General features: G+C 43.6%; 1 protein-coding gene across 1 annotated transcript in view; it reads left to right on the top strand.

Moving 5' to 3' along the window:
• The window catches only part of PLCZ1 (phospholipase C zeta 1), a gene marked incomplete at its 5' end in the record, with an annotated part of 95,465 nt that overhangs the window by 37,716 nt on the left and 38,612 nt on the right, over positions 1 to 19,137 (top strand). Inside the window, 2 exons of the mRNA XM_006269471.4 lie at positions 5,065 to 5,221; positions 7,728 to 7,844. Coding sequence (XP_006269533.4) covers positions 5,065 to 5,221; positions 7,728 to 7,844 — 274 coding nt within the window. The remainder of the gene's footprint in view (positions 1 to 5,064; positions 5,222 to 7,727; positions 7,845 to 19,137) is intronic.

Below are 19,137 nucleotides of genomic sequence, written 5' to 3'. Positions count from 1 at the left end.
CTCGTGTCTTATGGCACTATCCTGTGCTGGAGTATATTAGTTTACTGCATCCTAATTGGAGTGCATGTGTAGACAGTGATGCTTTACGGCAGAGCAAATTAGACTACTCTGCAGTAAAGCGTGTGTGATGCACTGACTGACATGGAAATAGTTTGCTGCATTAGATTTGAAACTGTTTTTTCCAAGCCTCAGAGGCAAGAAAGGTATGCATGCCCTCATAATTATGACATTTTCAGCCCCTGCTGAATAACACTGACATTAACTACCTAGTTTTCTGCCTGTGTACTCAAAGGCAGAAATCCCTTAGCAGCACTCTCTCTGAGTAGGTATTAAGTTAGGATTTCTTCCATTTTCTAACTTTCCTTTCATTTTGGTCCATACCTATTTGGGAGAGGGTGTTTAAGGATAACACTTTGAGAAAAGGCATGGCATTCCTAGCCTAGCAATAGATCCCCTGCCATTCCAGAACAGAATGTCCCTGCTAAGACCTTGTGATCAACACCCACAGCAGCTCTTTGCTGGGGCTCCCCACTTTAGCCATAATTAGCCAAAGATGCCTTTTAGAACAAGTGATGAGGTCACCTATCAAACACCTCACATTCAGAGTCATAAGACTGGTAACAGGTTCAGGGTCATTTAAATACTTTTAGTTTGTTATGATAATATGGAAAATAAGGTTTAACACAGACTATATCCTTCAGTTGGAAAGTTTCAGCCACGTTAAACTAAGATGACAACTATTTATCTTGCATCAGAGCAATACATCTATCTAGAGGTCTCAACTAACAGGTGTTAATGAGGAGTGGCCTCTGGAAACTGTAGTGTTCCATTCAGAGGAATATCCCTAAAATACACTGGTTAGACACAGTAAAATACACAGAGCTGGATTTGGGCTGTTAACGTAGTCTCCCTTTGCTAGAACGCCATCCTATTGCATGTTGCCTTCAAAAGAATCATAGAAAATTAGGGTTGGAAGGGACCTCAGGAGGTCGTTTAGTCCAACCCCCTGCTCAAAGCAGAACCATCCGCAAAAGATCATACCAACCAAAGCTTTGTCTAGCCAGGTCTTGAAAACCTCCAAGGATAGAGATTGCACCACCTCTCTGGGTAACCTGTTCCAGTGTTTTACTGCCCTCCTAGTGAGAAAATTCTTCCTAATATCTAACCTAAACTTTCCTTGCTGCTTCTTGAGACCATTGCTCCTTGTTCTGTCATCTGCCATCACTGAGAACAGTCTAGCTCCATCCACTTTTGAACCCCCCTTCAGGTAGTTGAAGGCTGCTATTAAATCCCCCTCTCCGTCTTCTCTTCTCTAGACTAAATAAGCCATTACCTCAGCCTCTCCTCAGAAGTCATGTGCCCCAGCCTCCTCACCATTTTCATTGCCCTCTGCTGGACTCTCTCCAATTTGTCCACATTCTTTCTGTAGTGGGGGGCCTAAAACTGAACACAATACTCCAGATGTACTCCAAATACCCCTGGTATTTAGGAGACTTTAATAATTGCCAACTGTTATAGAGCCTGATTTTAACTTTTACTCTTAGGAGCCAGATGTCTGTCCATTAATCATGGAGTAAAATAAAATGCTGTCTTATTTCCCATTCTCTCTTTTAAATTCTGCAATGTACATTCATTTAATATAGAATCTGATCTTTCATGTAATAATGTATTGTGAGATGGATTTTATGCAAGTGGCGGGTTATTGCTTTTCTCACTTTACTTTATGTTGCCACTATTGTTTGTTTCCAAAATAAATTTAAGATTGTTCTACCTGGTGGTTTGCATGGCACATGTAAAATTACTTTTGCATACCTTGGATGTGATTTTTATCTTACACTAGTGTAAGTTCAGAAAAACTTCATTAAAAGTTAGTAACAGCAGTATAAAATGGTTGAAACCAGAGGACTGAATATAGGAAATTCTACAAGAGATGCTTTGAAATTCTCAATAATAGCAGTTCCTTTAGCAAGTGTTTTATTTTAAAGGAATTGGAAATGTAAAAAACCCAGTGAGGTCATCTTTGATGTCTCCTTCCCATGAAGATTTGCTGCCATATTGTTTTATCCAGTCTAGTTTTAAATACCCTAAGTAAAAATGCCTACAGCTCCTTTCCTTTGAGAGACCATACCATGGACTGATACAACTTATTGGCAGATCATTTTTCAGTTCAACCTGAATTTTCCCTTTCCCCTTTGCATCATATTACTCCTAGTTATTCCCCATTGTATCACTAAATTATTGCTTTTACATATTACTTCCTGCATCTTTTCAAGTATTGTAAATTGATGTAATGATAGTCCCTTTGCTGTTTATATAGACCATAACAGTGTACATATTATGCTCTTAGGGCCAGATTCACAAGCAGGATTTTGACACCAAAATGATCCTGTAGCACCCGAGTCCACCTTTAATATACCACTGTACGCCAACCCTGCAGCCCCAGAAACTGATACAAGAAGCAAGGGAGAAATCCCACTTTTATATAGAAAATCATAGGGGTTAGGATCAGAAGCCAATGGGCCAAGGGAAGGGAACAGGTAAAAGATAAAGAAACAGCAAAGTTGTAGGAATATACACTCAGCACCTTAATCCCCCCCACTCCTCTGGAGGTGTCCCCAAACAAGCCTTTAGTCCCTAGAGCAGCGTTTCTCAACCCATGGGTAACCCAAAAGTGGGTCACAAGAATATTTCCAAGGGTCGTGAACAAGTGTGGGGGAAGCGGGGGCAGGGGGAGAGCTGTGTGGCTGAACTGGCAACATCAGGGCTGGTGCCTGTGCTTGCGGGGGCAGGGCGGTTGGAAGATGCTGCTCAGGGGACGGGAGGGGCCATGACCAGGCTGCCTGGCTTGTCACAGGAGTCCCAGCCCCCGGTGGGCGAGCTATCAGCCTCCCCTCCTCCTCCCTCCAGACTATGCTGGGCCAGACTCACTGCTGCCATCTGCACGAGCCAGAGCCACCACAGCCACTGCACTCCAGCCCGAGCAGGATCGGGGCAGCTGAGGACCCCCTTCTGCAGAGCTGGGGGGGGGTGGGGGCAGGGAACTGTGGGCCACACGCTGGTGGGGACAGGGGGGTGTGGGTCAGGACAAGCCACTGACCAGGCAAATGGGTCCTGGTACAAAAAAGGTTGAGAACCACTGCCCTAGAGGGCTCAAACAGCAGCTTGCAGCTGCCCCCAATCTGAGTCCAGGTCCTGCAGTCCACAGTCCTGGCTGACCGAGCCAGTGAGATCTGCAGCTCCCTTGTGCACTCCTTTGTATAGGGCTGACCAGGTTCATGTGCAGTCGGGTCTTAACTTTCCTTTACGCCAGCCTCAAACTGCCTCTTCTTTTTTTCCCTTACCCCCCAGCCTCTGGGGGTCTCTGGGAATTGTAGTCTAAATTAACAGAAAATTACAGCTCTGCAGACTGCTCCCCGATTCCTCCTGCTGTTACACACATTACATTCACATCACAGCTGGCTTCACCAGCCTTCAGGTTTCACATAAACCTATGAAACCAATTCTCCCACCTCTGTTACTGCCTGAGGTTTTGCAGGAAATGACTTGTAGGCTCCTAAATTTATGCTGCTGTGCATGTGCAAGCCACTAAATCTTCACAGCACTGAGCTGTTCAACACTTAGCTGATGCTTTGCTCTATCGAAATTCACCAAATAGGCATTTTCTCCACCTATTCCACTTGCAGGGCCTAATATAGTAAATGCCCTCAGGCTGTCTAACCCCATACAAAACAGGCTTGGAGAAAGACACAGTGGTCTCTCATTTGACCAGTAACTCCACGGTTAGAGCACTCAGATGGGATCTGGGTGGCCTTCAGTTCAATTACCTCCCCTTCCTTAGGGAGTTTGAATTCTTTTCACTCACCCCTCAGACAATACCTTACCTGCTGAGCTATAGGATTCCCTGTGATTAAGTGGGCAAGTTGTTCAGTCCCGTTGAAGCTGTTCCATTTCACATAGATACTAGGTATTCATTAGGCCATAAAGCTAGCAAGGAAGTGAACATGGCACTGTATCTTATTGGTAAGGACATTTACTGCAGAGTGGATTACTCCTCTTCCTCATTTGAAACAGTTGCTCAGAATGAAATGCATTATTCCAGATGAATTTGGTTATGTCCAAGTAAACAAAGAGTCTGAGCAAGCATGAATAAACTAAAGGCTTTTCACATTTGTGGAAAAGAATGAAAGCTCTTTTTTTCTTGTGCCACATCAGTTTTCACTGGCTGATTTTGCAACTATTTTGAACTATAAACTGATATAACTGAGAGTACCTTCATATAAATGTGAGAACTTGGCATGTCTCACACTGAAGACTTATCAATTTACACAGTAGTAAACTTCACCTGAATTGCAAGACAATGTGTCAGCATGTACATGACTGACAGATAACTCTTTCCTGTCTCTTGTAGAATTCAAACTGTTCATTGAAACAGCCTAAAGGAGCTTTAAGACATTACTGCTACTATACCTGACTAATGCAAATTACGTTGGGTAGGAGTCACAGTTATGAACATTAGTACCCCCTAATTACTGAAATCATTAAAAAGGAAGCCAGTTGCCTTCCTGAACCTATGGAATTGAATGAGTAATATAATCCATGCTCAGCTTCTGTTTTTATAAGCAACATTTGATGCCACTGACCAACAAGAATCACATTCAGTACTCCTTTTACTATTCCTATTTTCCTCCTCTACGATCTGCTTCTAAAAAAAAAATCCCTAAGTTTTTTAGGCAACAAACTAAAATTAAAATGATAAATCAACCAATACATTATAAATTAACCTAGCCCTATTCCAAAAGGTTCTGAGAGTGGTAAGTAGGTGAATATGGTTTTTCCTAGTTCTGAACATGAATATACTAATTTCACGTAGCTGGTATTTAATATTTACTAAATACACTATGACAAAGTTTAGTTTGCTCTAGTCTCTAGACATTTAAGTATCTTTTATCAGATTTGGAGCCTCAATACATAAATCATTGAAATTTTTCTGGATTGATGATAACAGTGAAATATGTGAAAATATAACAATGCATATTCTTCCATTATTTCATGATATTTTTATAGGTGAAGAAGATAAAACTGGCCCTTGAGCTATCAGATCTTGTGATTTATACTAAATCTGAGAAATTTGTAAGCTTTGAGAATCAAAGAGCTAATCAGCACTGTTATGAAAATAATTCAATTGGAGAGCTTAAAGCCCGAAAATTGGTAAAACAGTCAGGTAATTTCTTTTGGTTTAGTCAGATAAAAGTTATAATGTTGCCATTGTTCATTGCTTAGCTGTCAGAACAGTCAATAAACTTTATGAAACATATGTTTTCTACTCTATTGCTTTGTTTTATAATGCAATTTTAGAAACATCCTGTCAATATCACTGTACCTTCTTCTCTCAGCTTGCTTTATGAAGAAATAATGAAATATTTTTCCAAATGAAAATATTTAGTTCATAATTTATTTAAAAATCCTATTGTTTTTATAAAAAACCAACATTGTATGAAAAAGGAATAATCTAAATACACTATATTTTGTTACAAAGGACTATGGCTGAGTTTGTATTAAATTGCTGTGGCCAGTACTCTAACTGAAATGGAATACAGTTTTACTATATAATATATAGCATTATATAGTATAATGCTATATCATTCTATAACACTATATAATTCTACCTTCACTATACATATGTACTAACCTAAATGAGAATTGCACAGTGGTATATTGACATTAAAGAGAACAAACCCCATAAGCACCTGGTTTGCTCTAACTGGATCAAACCCTGGTGTTAGGCCAAATAGAATTATGTAGCAATATAATCCTGTGCTGATCTGCTCCAATCTGCTATCCAGGGGGTGTGTCTATACATTCCAAATGTGCAGTAATTACTGCGCATCAAGTTTACTACCTGTAACAATAGGTACTAAATTGATGCGCCGTAATCAGCACTCCTGAGCATTAGTGCAGATGAACGGTACTTGTGTGACGCTACTGTGCATTAGACTAAATCAAGTGAGCATTAGCATGGGCTTTGCCCACCATGCTAATGCACAGTAGAAAGAGTTTTCTGCACATTAAGCATCTCATGTAGATGCATCCAGGGGGTGCCTCTACATGTGCAATTAGCATGACACAATAAACTCCTGTGCAGTTTGTGCTAGAGTCAGCTGCTCCTGGGCTCAGTATCTACATGTGCATCTGGGACTGCAGCAGTTTGAGCTGGGGCAGAGTAGCCCCAGGCTGGCATAGGGCAGTGGAGGGGCTGGCTGGGGCACAAGGGTGCTGCAGTATGAAGCTAGGTGGCATGCCCCAACCAGCCCCAGTCACTGTCTACATGTGCACTTCAGCAGAGTAAATTACTCTATCGTAGGATAGTACTGTCTGGGACAGTAATTAATTAAATGTACTGCACCCTAATACCACTGCACATGTGGACTGTGTTGCTTTACTGTGGAGCTAATTAGTCAGCTCTGCAGTAAAGCTCACATGTAGATGCACCCAGGAACTATTTAATGCAGCATCAGATTGCTTTAACTCTAGGCAGTTGCCTGCAGCACCAGGAGAACATTAGAGCAGCCTGTCTACAAGGAAAAAGTTTGACCTAAAAGATTCACTAGCTGGTTTCACTGGAGAGTGGTCTAAGTTGCCAAAATGCAGCCCAGGCTCTTACTGGCAGACTGTAAGCAAACTTCTCTTCTGTCTACCTGACAAACCACTGCTTGTGACAGGGGAGCAAGCAGCATTTGAAAGAACTGGTTGCTTACAGACATGGAAAAAAACACCAACAAATGGTGTTTTCTTTCAGCTCGGTGCACTGCCACACTTTGATCCAGCTCACCCAATGTCCATATAGATCAGGTGTTTTAGTAGGGCCTTTTGGCACTTTTATCTAACAGCTGGTTGAATCAGGCTTTAGATAAGTGTCAAAAAGCCCCGCTGAAGCACACAAACTATACAGACACTGGGGAGCCAGGTCAAACTAACACACATCCTCTTCCGGTAAAGTGCCCGCCCCCCATGTCTGTCAGTGACCACTAAGTCTAATTGACAGAAAGACTGTTGGTAGAAGCAGTGCCAGCTCATCGCTGCCAGTAAGGGTTAGACTTTTTAAAGACAGATTATGTCTTGCTGTGAAATCAGCCCACTGAGCAGTTGGCTCCTCTCTGAAGATTATAAACAAGGTTGTCAATTAAATATTTTATTTTTAGTAACCTGGACACCTTTTCACTGGCCAGAGATTATTAATCCATAGAATGTAGGCCATGAAACAGCAATCAAATGCAGCTTTTGGCCATTCCAGCTTGAGCTGGTATTTTCCTGTTGAACAGTTTTAAAAGCAAATGGTTTTATAATCCATTTTGTATTTCATCCTCTCTATTCCCCCAAAAAGCATGCTTAGTTTTGATGTAAAAATACACTAAACCCCCATCACCAACAAAAGAAGTGATTTTTTTTTCCAGGAGGAAGCACCTAAGTTACTACCTTAATAGTGATAATTAATGTACTGTATTACTGAGTTGTTTCAAAGTAGTACACATACTTAATAAGGCAACATTAGATGTGTGAGGAAATATTTTTAAAAATTTGTAGCCTGGTTTTGTAGGTTATGCCAAAAAAACCCAAACAAACCCCTGCATGATCTCATCATTTATATAAAATAGCATCCGCTTCAAAAGTTTTGTGATTTATTCTCAGTAATGCTTGTCTTACCAATTCTTTATTATTATTTTTTGCAGCAAATGAATTTGTTTTGCATACTGCCAGATTTATTGCAAGGATCTATCCAAAAGGGACCAGAACCAACTCTTCTAATTATAATCCTCAAGAATTCTGGAATGTTGGTTGTCAGATGGGTATGTGTTCTCATGTAGTGTGTACAATTTCAAAGTTCAGCACAAACTAGTTATAAGTTTTTGAAAACTACTTGCTGAATTCTTGCTTATCACCCAGTACTTAAGTAGATTATTTTTCTCCATGACACTAGGTGTCATCACATGAGTTTCCCATCATACATAATTCTGTTAAAGCCATCTCCCATAATCTTTCATTTGGGACATAGATTGATCTCAGGAGAATTCAATTAATTCATTTTAATGGGTATATTTTCATATCAAACATTTCACAATTATTGCAGTAGTAGTATAATGTTGTGTCTTCAGTACACCTTTAACTGCAGTGTCATTTTGCTAAACCATACAAAGAATGATACTGTTTGATTTCTTTCTCCATTTTACACTCCCAGACCAAAGGTTAAATAAAGCATGACTTCCCAACATAGTACTTTATATAAAATTATAGCAAAAACATGTACATAAACAGAATTCAAAAGTGAAATAGAAAATTCAAAGATCTCTCCTTTTATGTCTAATGCTTTTACAGTTGTAAGTTTTGTATATATATATATATATACACACACACACATAATATAACTATTATTATTTATATCCATAAATATAACTATATTGGGGATATGCAACGTAATGTAATATAATATAACTGTCACAGGATGGAGTCCCTAAGGATGGCCGTGATCTAAGGCCCCTCAACCATGCCAATTTGGCCTGATGGGCACCCTCTATTCTCGTCTGCCACGTCTTGATGTAAAATATAATGTAGGAATGCTGCTTTCACGTCCAGTTGCACACGGTTCTGATGGACTTCCCTGGACCCCGTGGGTCCCCAGCCTTATGGGCTATATGCGTGGCTCCAACCACACCTTTACCCCACCCCCTAGTCTTGCAGATGGTATTGTCATCGTCTCTCCTGGGCCTTGCTATAACTCTGCCCCTTGCTATCACTGGGCTCTTCGCATCCCTTGACTCTGCGCCCCAAATGCCACGTCCTCACTGGTGCCAGGGTCTGTGCACCCCAAATGCTGCCAGGGTCTGTGCACCCCAAATGCCGCACCCTCACTGGTGCTGGGGTCCCCATGCTGCCGTGGGGCTCATATTCAGATTATTGTCTAGTGTAATCCCTAAGTCTTTTTTTTTTTGCAGCCCTGCTGCTTAGCCAATCAGCCTCCAGCCTACACTGGTGCATGGGATTTTCTGTCCTAACTGCAGGACTTTACACTTCTCTTTATTGAACCTCATGAATTTCTTTTGGTCTAGTCCTTTAATTTGGTGAACTCTCTCCGAATCCTAGCCCTACTCTTCAGCATATCTACTAGTCCCCCCAGCTTGATGTCATCCGACAAGATGCTGAGAGTGCACTCCATCTCATCTTCCAAGTTGTTGATGAAGATATTGAACCAAACCAGCCCCAGGACTGATCCCTGGGGCATTCTACTTGATAGGGTGCCAACTAGACATTGAGCCATTGACTACTACCCTTTGAGCCCAACCATCTAGCCAGTTTTCTATCCACCTTATAGTCTATTCATCCAACCTATATTTTCTTAGCTTGCTTGCAAGAATTTGTGGGAGATTATCAAAAGCCTTGCAAAAATCAAAGCATATTGTGTCCCCTGCTCTCCCCGCATCCACAGAGCAAGTAATTTCATCATAGAAAGCTGTCATGTTGGTCAGACATGACTTGCCCTTGGTGAATCCATGCTGACTGTTCCCAGTCATGTTTTTTTCCTTTAAGTGCTTAGAAATGGATTCCTTCACGACCTGCTCCATGATCTTTCCAGGAACTCAGGTGACATTGACCAGTCTCTAATCCCCCAAATCCTCCTTCTTCCCTTTTTTAAAAGATAGGCACTATATTTGTCCTTTTCCAGTCTTCCAGGACTTCTCCCAATCATCACAAGTTCTCAAAGGTAACGGGCAGTGGCTGTGCAGTCCCACAAGCCAACTTCCTCAGCACCATAAGGTGCATCACGTCTAGCCCCATGGACTTGTACGTGTCCAACTTTTCTAAACATGCTCTAACCTGTTCTTTCCTATTTAAATCACTTTATTCCTTTCTTTTTAGTACCCCTGCTCTCTTCAAGTCTATTCAGAGCATCTGACAAAGTATGCTAGAGCTGACAAAAGCTTATGCCTCTTTGAAGGAGTTAGTTTGTAAAATGCCACTCTGTCCTGCATTTTGCCTAACTTCTGTCTCAGACGGCCAAAGCCGACTCGAGGTAATTCAATAATTACTCGTTCGTCGGGGCGGGCTGGTGAATAGAGAGGCCGAGAAAGCTTTATGGTTGTAAAACTTTACTTACGTTGCTTGCGGTTGCGACGAAAATGGTCCGGTTGTCTGAACAACTACGTTAGTTGTTCCAGCTGGCAGGGTTCAGGCCAGCACATCTGTCTACAAATCTTGCCGGCAGGGAAAAGGATACGTCTGGGATTGCGCTCAGCGACGGGGAGACGAATCGATAGGTGATCAGTCTATCAATCAGCTCAGCCACGAGTCAGATCTCTTCAGAGGCACTCTGCAGCGTGCAAAGTTCTCCGACTTGGGTGGAAGTCGCGCTAATTTTTAAATGGCTAGCAAGCCAATTACTAGCCGCCATGTGTGCATAATTTAGAACTGGCCAATAGCGGGACACAAATTTACATTCGAATGGCGGGAACTCTCTTGCACCAGGGGTTTTCTGCAGCGACAGAAAGCCTTTACTTTGCAAGAGGCTCTCTCGTGGCGGGAAAATTCCACCGTGCCAAGGCACCAAAATCACTGGGTTGTGACATGCCCCCTTGCCGACGGCACAACTGGAATTTTAGACACATGAGCTTATCATACGGCATCTTTGTTTCGGGACTCACTGACCTGACAAAGCTTTAACAACCAGTAATATATATACATAAACAAACAACTTAATAGACCGGTCTTTTCAACAACTTACAAAATACAATAACTTTGAACAGATAGCAACAACTGTTGATCATTGTCTGATTGGAGAACGTCTGCTTGGGACTCTCCTCGTCTGGTAGTCAGTCCGTCCTCTCCTATTAACAGACAATGTCAATAAAAATGCTTAATAAAATGAGAATGAATAGTGTTATAGTAAGTCCTGAGCAAATGGACGTTGACCGTCTCAGTGTCTCCTTCACAACCATCACTCTATTGATTCGAACGAACTACAGTCTGGTACTCGATGAATCTCACAATCGGGCAGTTGTGGATTATTGCTTTTCTGGGGTTAGACCTGTGAAGAGAGAAAACAACAAGACAAAACAAAAGACTCATAATTGAATTTACTGTAAGGATACTGGGTGATCGTTGGAACGGCGTGTCATCCAGTTGTGATGAACACTAATAGGAGGACGATTGGGCTTCTCCTCTAATTGGACAGAATAGGTATTAGGATATTGTCCCGACCACTGAACGGTCCCTTTGTGAACTTGTGGATGAGATTGATGGGGGTGCGGTATTGAAATCCACACTAACTTGTCTGGTTGAAACTTGGGCTCCCAAGGTGGAGGTTTCTGGACATTAGCTTCATCCCATAACGGTTTAGCAGTGTTTAGTGAAATAAGGACATCGTGATTAAATTTAGTCCAGTTTTTAAACGTCTCTCCTCCTCTAAGGCGAAGTTGCTTTTTGTACAGACCTATGTGTCTTTCCACAACACTGTTGGACTGCGGATGGTACAGCAAATGAAGATTCCAGGCTACATTATGAAGACGAGCGAATTTGTCCAGAGCGTTTGAATTGAACGGAGGTCCTCCGTCAGACTGAATCTCATGAGGAGGTTGCCAAGTAGCGAATACAGCAGTCAAAGCAGAAATGACAGCAGTGGCATTACTTTTTCGTAGGGGGATAACCTGTAACTGTCTTGTTCCCAAATCGACAACAACTAGTCCTTTATTTGGCGGCTTAGACCCTGGGAGGGGTCCCAGTAAATCTACCTGCCAAACTTTTCCTGCTTGAAACTGTGAAGAATCGAAAGCTCCTAGTTGGTGCTTGGTTCTATGGCACTTTTCTTTAGCACATATCTCACACAGGCCTGAGCTACCTTTTCCCAATCACGCCGAGCTCCGTATGAGGCCGGCTCCGTAAGGGTTTGGCACCAACGTTGATGGCAAGCTCGTGGTCCCGGGTGACCCCAATTCTCATGAAGCCACACGAGGAATGGGTTTACTTCAGGACCGGAGGTAGATGTGACAGGCAAGACTATGTCGGCCCGGAGTGGATCTTCTAAGAACTTATCAATTACCTCATGCACTGGATCGGTATCTGGACGATGGGACTTAGTGTGCCTAGTCAACGGGAGGCGCACAAATTTAGTTAACGTTTCCCAAATATCTTGCCAATCATTCAAATTCTCAGAGGGAAAAGCTGTGCCCGTAAGAATTTTATAAATGTATTGCGAATCAATTGCAATGATCGGAACTGGGAGTGTATCGTTATGATACATCAAGCAATGTTCCAGTACCTTAAGGAATCCTAATAATTCACATCTTTGGGCCAAATTATCATCTGGGTCGGCTTGAAAGATTTCTTTATCGTTATAAGCTTTGCAATAATACCCATAGCCTCCGCCATGTCGGGAGGTTCCATCTGAGGCCATCCATGCCGGGGTAGAAGTTCCATACAATGTAGGGACCTTCTCCTCATCTTTTGGGCTTGGATCAGGTACCGTGTCTTCCAACCTCCAACAATGCCAGTTGTAATGGTGGGTAAGCACTAGCGTATTCCAGGTCTTAGACTCCCCCTGAAAATGTGGGTCAACTCTTTCCGCATCCAGCAAGGGTAACAATGTGGCACCGGAAGCGCGTAATGTCCCATGCCCCCTTGCTAAAGACTCCACCAGTTGTTCGGCTAGGAGGATTTTTCCTACAGCTCCATATCGATGCTGTGCTGCTTGAAGCATTTTATGGGCTGTATATACTAGCTCATCGTGAGGGTTATGTGCGACAGCCCACACATGGTTGGTGGTGAACCCAAGGGTTACGGTTAGTGACTCACCCAGATCGATGGCATGGAGTTGTGTATCTTTAACCGTAGCTAGCAGGCAAAGCAGGTTTTGCTGATCTCCTTTCGTCCAGGGCGTGGACTTTCGGGATTTGTTTCGGATCTGTCGCTGCAATTTAGTGAGGAGTGCCAAATCACTAGGTTCAATATAATGTCGATACCAATTCAAATGACCTAACAGCTGTTGAAAGTGCCTCTTAGGTGTAGGGAAGAATGTTTTCAATTGATCAATGTTAGGACGGACCCTTATGAGAAATTCTGTGGCGGATGGAACCGATGTATCGAGTACCAAGGAAAGTAACGTCATCTACAGGATGCAAACACGACTTTTCCTCATTGATTGTCCATCCCTCACTCTGAAATTGAGTGACTAGTTGACTGACTATACTAGTAACTACGGAACTATCGCGACCCATGATGGCGATATCATCGACGTAACTCCAAATTTTTAGTTCCTTCTCTGGGGGAAAAGAATATGAAGCTCGAAAATTCTTTAGGGTGTTATTCATGGCACCAGTGGCTAGTGATGGAGCGTTACGATATCCTTGGGGACAGACTGTCCACCTATACATGATGCCATCAATACACATGTTTAATATTCCTTCCGGGTCATTTATCGGGATGGAAAAGAACATATTTTTGAGATCCAATGTGACTCCAACCCACTTACTTTGTTGGAACTGTGCCATCTCAAACATACATTGTGGCAAAGTAGATGGATTAGGTTGTTGAAGTACCTTACACCTTTTGTTGACTTCTCAATAGTCTACAACCAACCGGGCTTCATTAGGCTTTCCAGGTTTCGCTACCCCCCATCCTGATGACAGGTAGGTGCTGGCTGTTACAGTCTTAATACAGCCTCGTCGCTCGAGTTGCCTCAGGAGGTCAGTAAGGGACTTCTTTAGCGAACCCTTAGTCGGGATTGGTCGATATCGCCAGGTGGAGTTATTACAAAGTGTTGGTCGATGCCAATCCTGTTCTGGGATAATGACGGGTAATACCTGTAGCACTTGTTCTTTAAGGTCAAGCGCTTTTATCCCCGGGATCCCTAAAATGTTGATGCCCCCTAGGACAGCCTCTAGGGGATATCGGTAGCCTTGGACCCAAAATTTGACCTTCATTGTAACAGCTATAGTGTTAAGCCCTTGTACCTTGATCATTTTGGTGGTCTTTTGGTGAGGTATCATCGAGGCAATCACATTGGTCTGAGCTCCAGTATCGAGAAGGAAAAATGCTTGTTGTTGGTCATCCGGATCGGTAGGGTTGTAAACAGTGAGTTCGGCGTATGGTCGAGAATCTGTAGGGTCAGGTCTGAACTGGAGAAGGCCGCTGGCGGAGCCGACAGCTATTACTCATTTTTTGATGGGTCCTCGAATTTAAATCCTAATGCTTCGGCTATACGATATTGGGCTCGTTCTCCCAAAATTCGTAGCTGCGCCTTTGTAAGCCCAGTGCGGGAGAGAAGAAAACCAAACATGGTTCTTTTCTTCAGGGTTCTTTCCTTCGGGGTTCCTGGAGGTGACCACCCTTGCTCTCGTCGAGGGATGAATTCTTGCTGTCTGGGTCTCAGCGTTCCGGCTGGGTATGCTGAAGGTCGGTCCCTTTTAGTATCAGAAGCTTCTTCACCTTGTTGCATAAGTGCTTGTAGACATGGGAGATGGCCTAAGAGATTTCCCACCGGTTGACCTGCCATTGGGTTCAAGAAGAGTTGGAGTGTAACGGCATTTGCTTCTCTATATACCTCCACGCAGGCATCTATAGCTTCCAATGGCGTTGGGATTGCCCCAGGGTCCGATAGGCGGCGATGAGCCCATCTCTCTTTTCGTTGCACGGCAGTTAGTCCCATTGGATTTGTTCTTGGGCTCCATGAGAGATATGACCCCAACTATAGCCAGGAGGAGTTGCTCCGCAGTGGCCTTCTGTGGACAACCTTCATGCCAGGTGTGAAATTTGTGGGTTACCTGTCCCACTACGAGCGCTGGGAGCGGGATGGGCCAGTGGGCACTGTCCACGACCACATTCAAGTCGGTAGCACAACCACCACTCCATGCCGCCTGTCGGGTCAAGGCACTCGCTTCTTCTTTATCCAAGGTGTCAGATCCGAATTCCACTATTAACTGTCCTAACCACATTGCCAAGGTCTCTCCTGATCTTATTTTAGATTCCTTGCAAAGCTTTTGAATTTCTGGTCGAGTGCGTGTGCATGAGATAACAGTGGTACGCGTGGCACCATCTTCATCTGCAACATGCTTCGTCACAGCTATCGGGTGAGCTGCGGTAGAGAAAGAGTTAAATTCTTCATCTGAGACCGTTGGGTACATCCCTCCTCCCATTGCCTCCTCCCCTTGGCAAGGAGGCGGGGTCGTTGGGAACAACGTCACCTCAGGGGGCGGAGGCGCTAGGCGGATCCCCGCCGGGTCTTCTGAAGCTCCGCCCCTCCTTTCCGGGTTTCCTGGATGGCTGGTGCTTCTTTTGGCACCATTTTCTGCTAGCGGTATCATGCGGCCGGTGCTTCTGACAAGCGTCGCTCCGGAGCTTTCTGCTGCCCGCTCCAGCGACTCCTTACCCGCCGTATGCATCTGTGCCTCTAAATTTGCGTATTCCCTTAGTAGACCCGCTACTGTACAGAACAGCACATTCATCATTTTTCCCTTCTTCCATTTGGTCAGACCCCATCTCGGCACATGACAGCCCTTAGTTTCCAAATCCTCCCAGAGCTGAATGAGGAGCTCATGACCCCGCGACTCCGGCACCAAATCCGGACAGTTAAACCAGTCCGTGGGGGTGGATTCCCCTCCTTCCCTTAAGTATCGAATGCATTGAACGAACTCTTGAGCGGGGGTCAGCTTCTCTGCCTTCTGCGCTTTCACCCCGGCTAAGGATATGGTTGAGGTTTCCTCCGGGGGTCGATAATAGACCCGGTCGCTCCCCATTATGCATCCGAACTCCCCAAGGGATAGCTTAGTTCTCCATTCCTTCACTACGGCTTCTTCTCTCTTTACGGAGAAGTAACCATCAATATTTCTTTCATCCCCTTCTACCGCCTGGTGGTAAGCGATATGCGCCCATAGATCGTTAGCATTCTCTACGTGGCGGGTCCCGGTGCGCCAGGGGCAGCACCCGATCAGGTTCTTCTCTATCACCGTGCCCTTAGATCCCATCCTTGTCGCCATGTCTTGGACGGCCAAAGCTGACTTGAGGTGATTCAATAATTACTCGTTCGTCGGGGCGGGCTGGTGAATAGAGAGGCCGAGAAAGCTTTATGGTTGTAAAACTTTACTTACGTCGCTTGCGGTTGCAACGAAAATGGTCCGGTTGTCTGAACAACTATGTTAGTTGTTCCAGCTGGCAGGGCTCAGGCCAGCACGTCTGTCTACAAATCTTGCCTGCAGGGAAAAGGATACGTCTGGGATTGCGTTCAGCGACGGGGAGACGAATCGATAGGTGATCAGTCTATCAATCAGCTCAGCCACGAGTCAGATCTCTTCAGAGGCACTCTGCAGCGTGCAAAGTTCTCCGACTTGGGCGGAAGTCGCGCTAATTTTTAAACGGCTAGCAAGCCAATTACTAGCTGCCACGTGTGCATAATTTAGAGCTGGCCAATAGCAGGACACAAATTTACATTCGAATGGTGGGAACTCTCTTGCACCAGGGGTTTTCTGCAGCGACAGAAAGCCTTTACTTTGCAAGAGGCTCTCATGTGGTGGGAAAATTCCACTGTGCCGAGGCACCAAAATCACTGGGTTGTGACAACTTCCAGCTAATATGGCAAACTACATCTCTCTATTTATGTTATCTTAGACAATGAAGTAAAAGTAATTGTCCTCTACAATAAGCTCTGCATTCCCAGACAGGAATACATATGCATACACATTTTAGGAACCAGACTGTACTGCATCATACGGTTTATATTCATTAAGCCCCACAGCTTCTATGCTAGATTGTTAGCTGCAGCTAAGATATAGCTTGTGTAAATGAAGGAAGAAAGAAAAGGAAAGGTAGCTTTAAATTATGTTTCCAAGTTCTTGATCCTGAAGTCTATCTTGGGCCCCAGCATAACTGGGGCCAAAATGAATGTGTTTATTGGACATATGTTACTTTTGCAGTGCTATATATGCCTTTATAGGACTACAAAAACCAAGCAGTCATCCATTCAGGCTGTTTGTAGTGCTAAAAACATGTTTCAAACAGGAGCTTTTCTGTAGTGCTACTTTTTGTAGGAAGGCCAGAGGAAGAGCAGATGGCTCCTTCACAGCCTGCCCAGCAATGGCAAGTTGGCAAAGAGCCCTGCTGGGATCCTGCTGCCATGGGAGCACCAGCAAGAGCTTGTGTCACTGGCAGCAGGAAGAGCTGCTGCCACTGCCACAGAGCACCAGCAAGAACCAATGCCACTCATCATGGCTATTGCTGATGCCACAGCAAGGCACTGTTTTTGACAGTTGATACTGTGGGACTCATAATTGGGACCCTGTCCTGCAGCAACAGTTAAAGACATCCCCTGACTGCCCAGAGTCACCAGAACAGAGGTGGTAGACTCTACTTGTTCCCTTCCCTATCCAATCAGCTGTTGCCAGGTTGCCTAGTCAGTTGTTGCTGTAGTGGCAAGAGCTGATCAGATGAGCCTATATCAGTGACTTTATTGGGTTTACTGCCCCTTATCCTTTGGCAGTTGGTGCGGGGGCTAGTTGGGAGCTAAGGAGAAGCCTCCTATTGGCCCCTGGCTGGAGAGGCAACTTTGAGCAGATGAGAATCACTGGAACATAGTAGGCATCAGTCACACATTTCCTCCCAAGACTGCTCCATAAAAATCAGTATTTGGTGGTAGGCTAGGAGATAAGAGAGGCACGTGTATCAGTTCTATGCCAATCAGAAATTCTCTTCCCCTGAACAGATCCTTTGGGTTCCCAGCTGTTTTGTTGCCTCATAACGGTGCAGTAAATTCAGAAGGAGAATAGTGAATCTTATCCCTTTCTGCCTAACTTCCTTATTTTCAATATGAAGCAGGTTTTTTCTCAGCAATAAAATAATGACAATTTTTTCTCTCTCCTCCATTCAAGTTAGTCTTTAATTTGAAAGATTTACAAACAAAAATGACTTGCCTACTCACCATGCTTTGGAGGTAGGCTCTCAATTGAAAACAATTTCCTCCATTTTAGTGGCTTTGTTTACTCACATTCTCTCTTCCCTTTTTTGTGCTTACATTTAAAAGATTCCCATTATAAAATGAAATCATTTTGTTACGCCATCTTCTATCATCTATTAGACAGAGAAGCTGACTAATCCCTTTTTCTGCCATATGTAGGCTTTTTCTTTTTTGCAGCTCTGCACTGCTTTTTCCTTTCTCCACCCTTAGCTTTTAAATTGCACTTTATTTAGACTCTTGCTCTGAATACGTTTTGGCAAGATTACATTCTAATTAATGGCCTTGGACACACATTTCTAACAAATATGCACATGCATATTATTTATTCTTTAAAATACTAGTGCATTTTCCACAGTAACTTTCACCACTATATTATAAACATAAAAGGAACAGTATTTCAAAGCTTCAGTTGTGATAAATTCCTGTCCCTAGTGTCCTTGAATGCAACCAACACAGGAATGCTTTCAGTTTAAAATTCTGACAGTGCAATACGGAAAGTATCGAAATCCGTCAGCTGTTTGAAGCTCCATCAACCGCTAACTGAAGACCCAAACAGATGGAGGCTTAAGAGGCTTAAAAGTTGTAAACCATTTGTACATGAAGCCTACAAGCTCCTGGAAGAGTTTGGGGATGCTGAACCAAACCTATGGGCAGCAATCGAGTGGGCCGACCTCTGGGAAAGGTCAGACCTATTCCTATAGCATTTTATACCAACACCAAACAAGCCCCTATTGGGTATGACTTTTTGACAGAGAAGTGTGGGTCAAGCTGAACAGACTGAGATCTGGATATGGGCACTTCACAAGTACAACATTTCACAAGACAAACATCTTGGACAGCCTCTTGTGTGAATGTGGAGTCCAACAAATAGCAAAGTACTTAATAGAAAGCTGCAATCTTTACAAATGCCCAGATGAGGTAGATGGAATCTGCACTTCGAGTTATAATACCAGACAGTGGCTTATAGATCTGGAAGTTGGTATATGACACCATACAAAAGAAGGCGTGGAGTGTGCATATTTTCAGTGCCAGAAATTTGGAGTGATCTAGAAAGCAATGAATGTTAAGTTTGCTAGTGTGTCTTCACACATATCTGCAAGCTCAGTGCAAATGTTTTAAAGGACTCCCTGCTTCTCTCTTCTACTGCTGTA

Source organism: Alligator mississippiensis, chromosome 4 (assembly GCF_030867095.1).
Source record: "Alligator mississippiensis isolate rAllMis1 chromosome 4, rAllMis1, whole genome shotgun sequence".
NCBI lineage: Eukaryota > Metazoa > Chordata > Crocodylia > Alligatoridae > Alligator > Alligator mississippiensis.
Note: the sequence above shows the minus strand (reverse complement) of the source record. Positions and strands in the feature narration are given on the sequence as shown.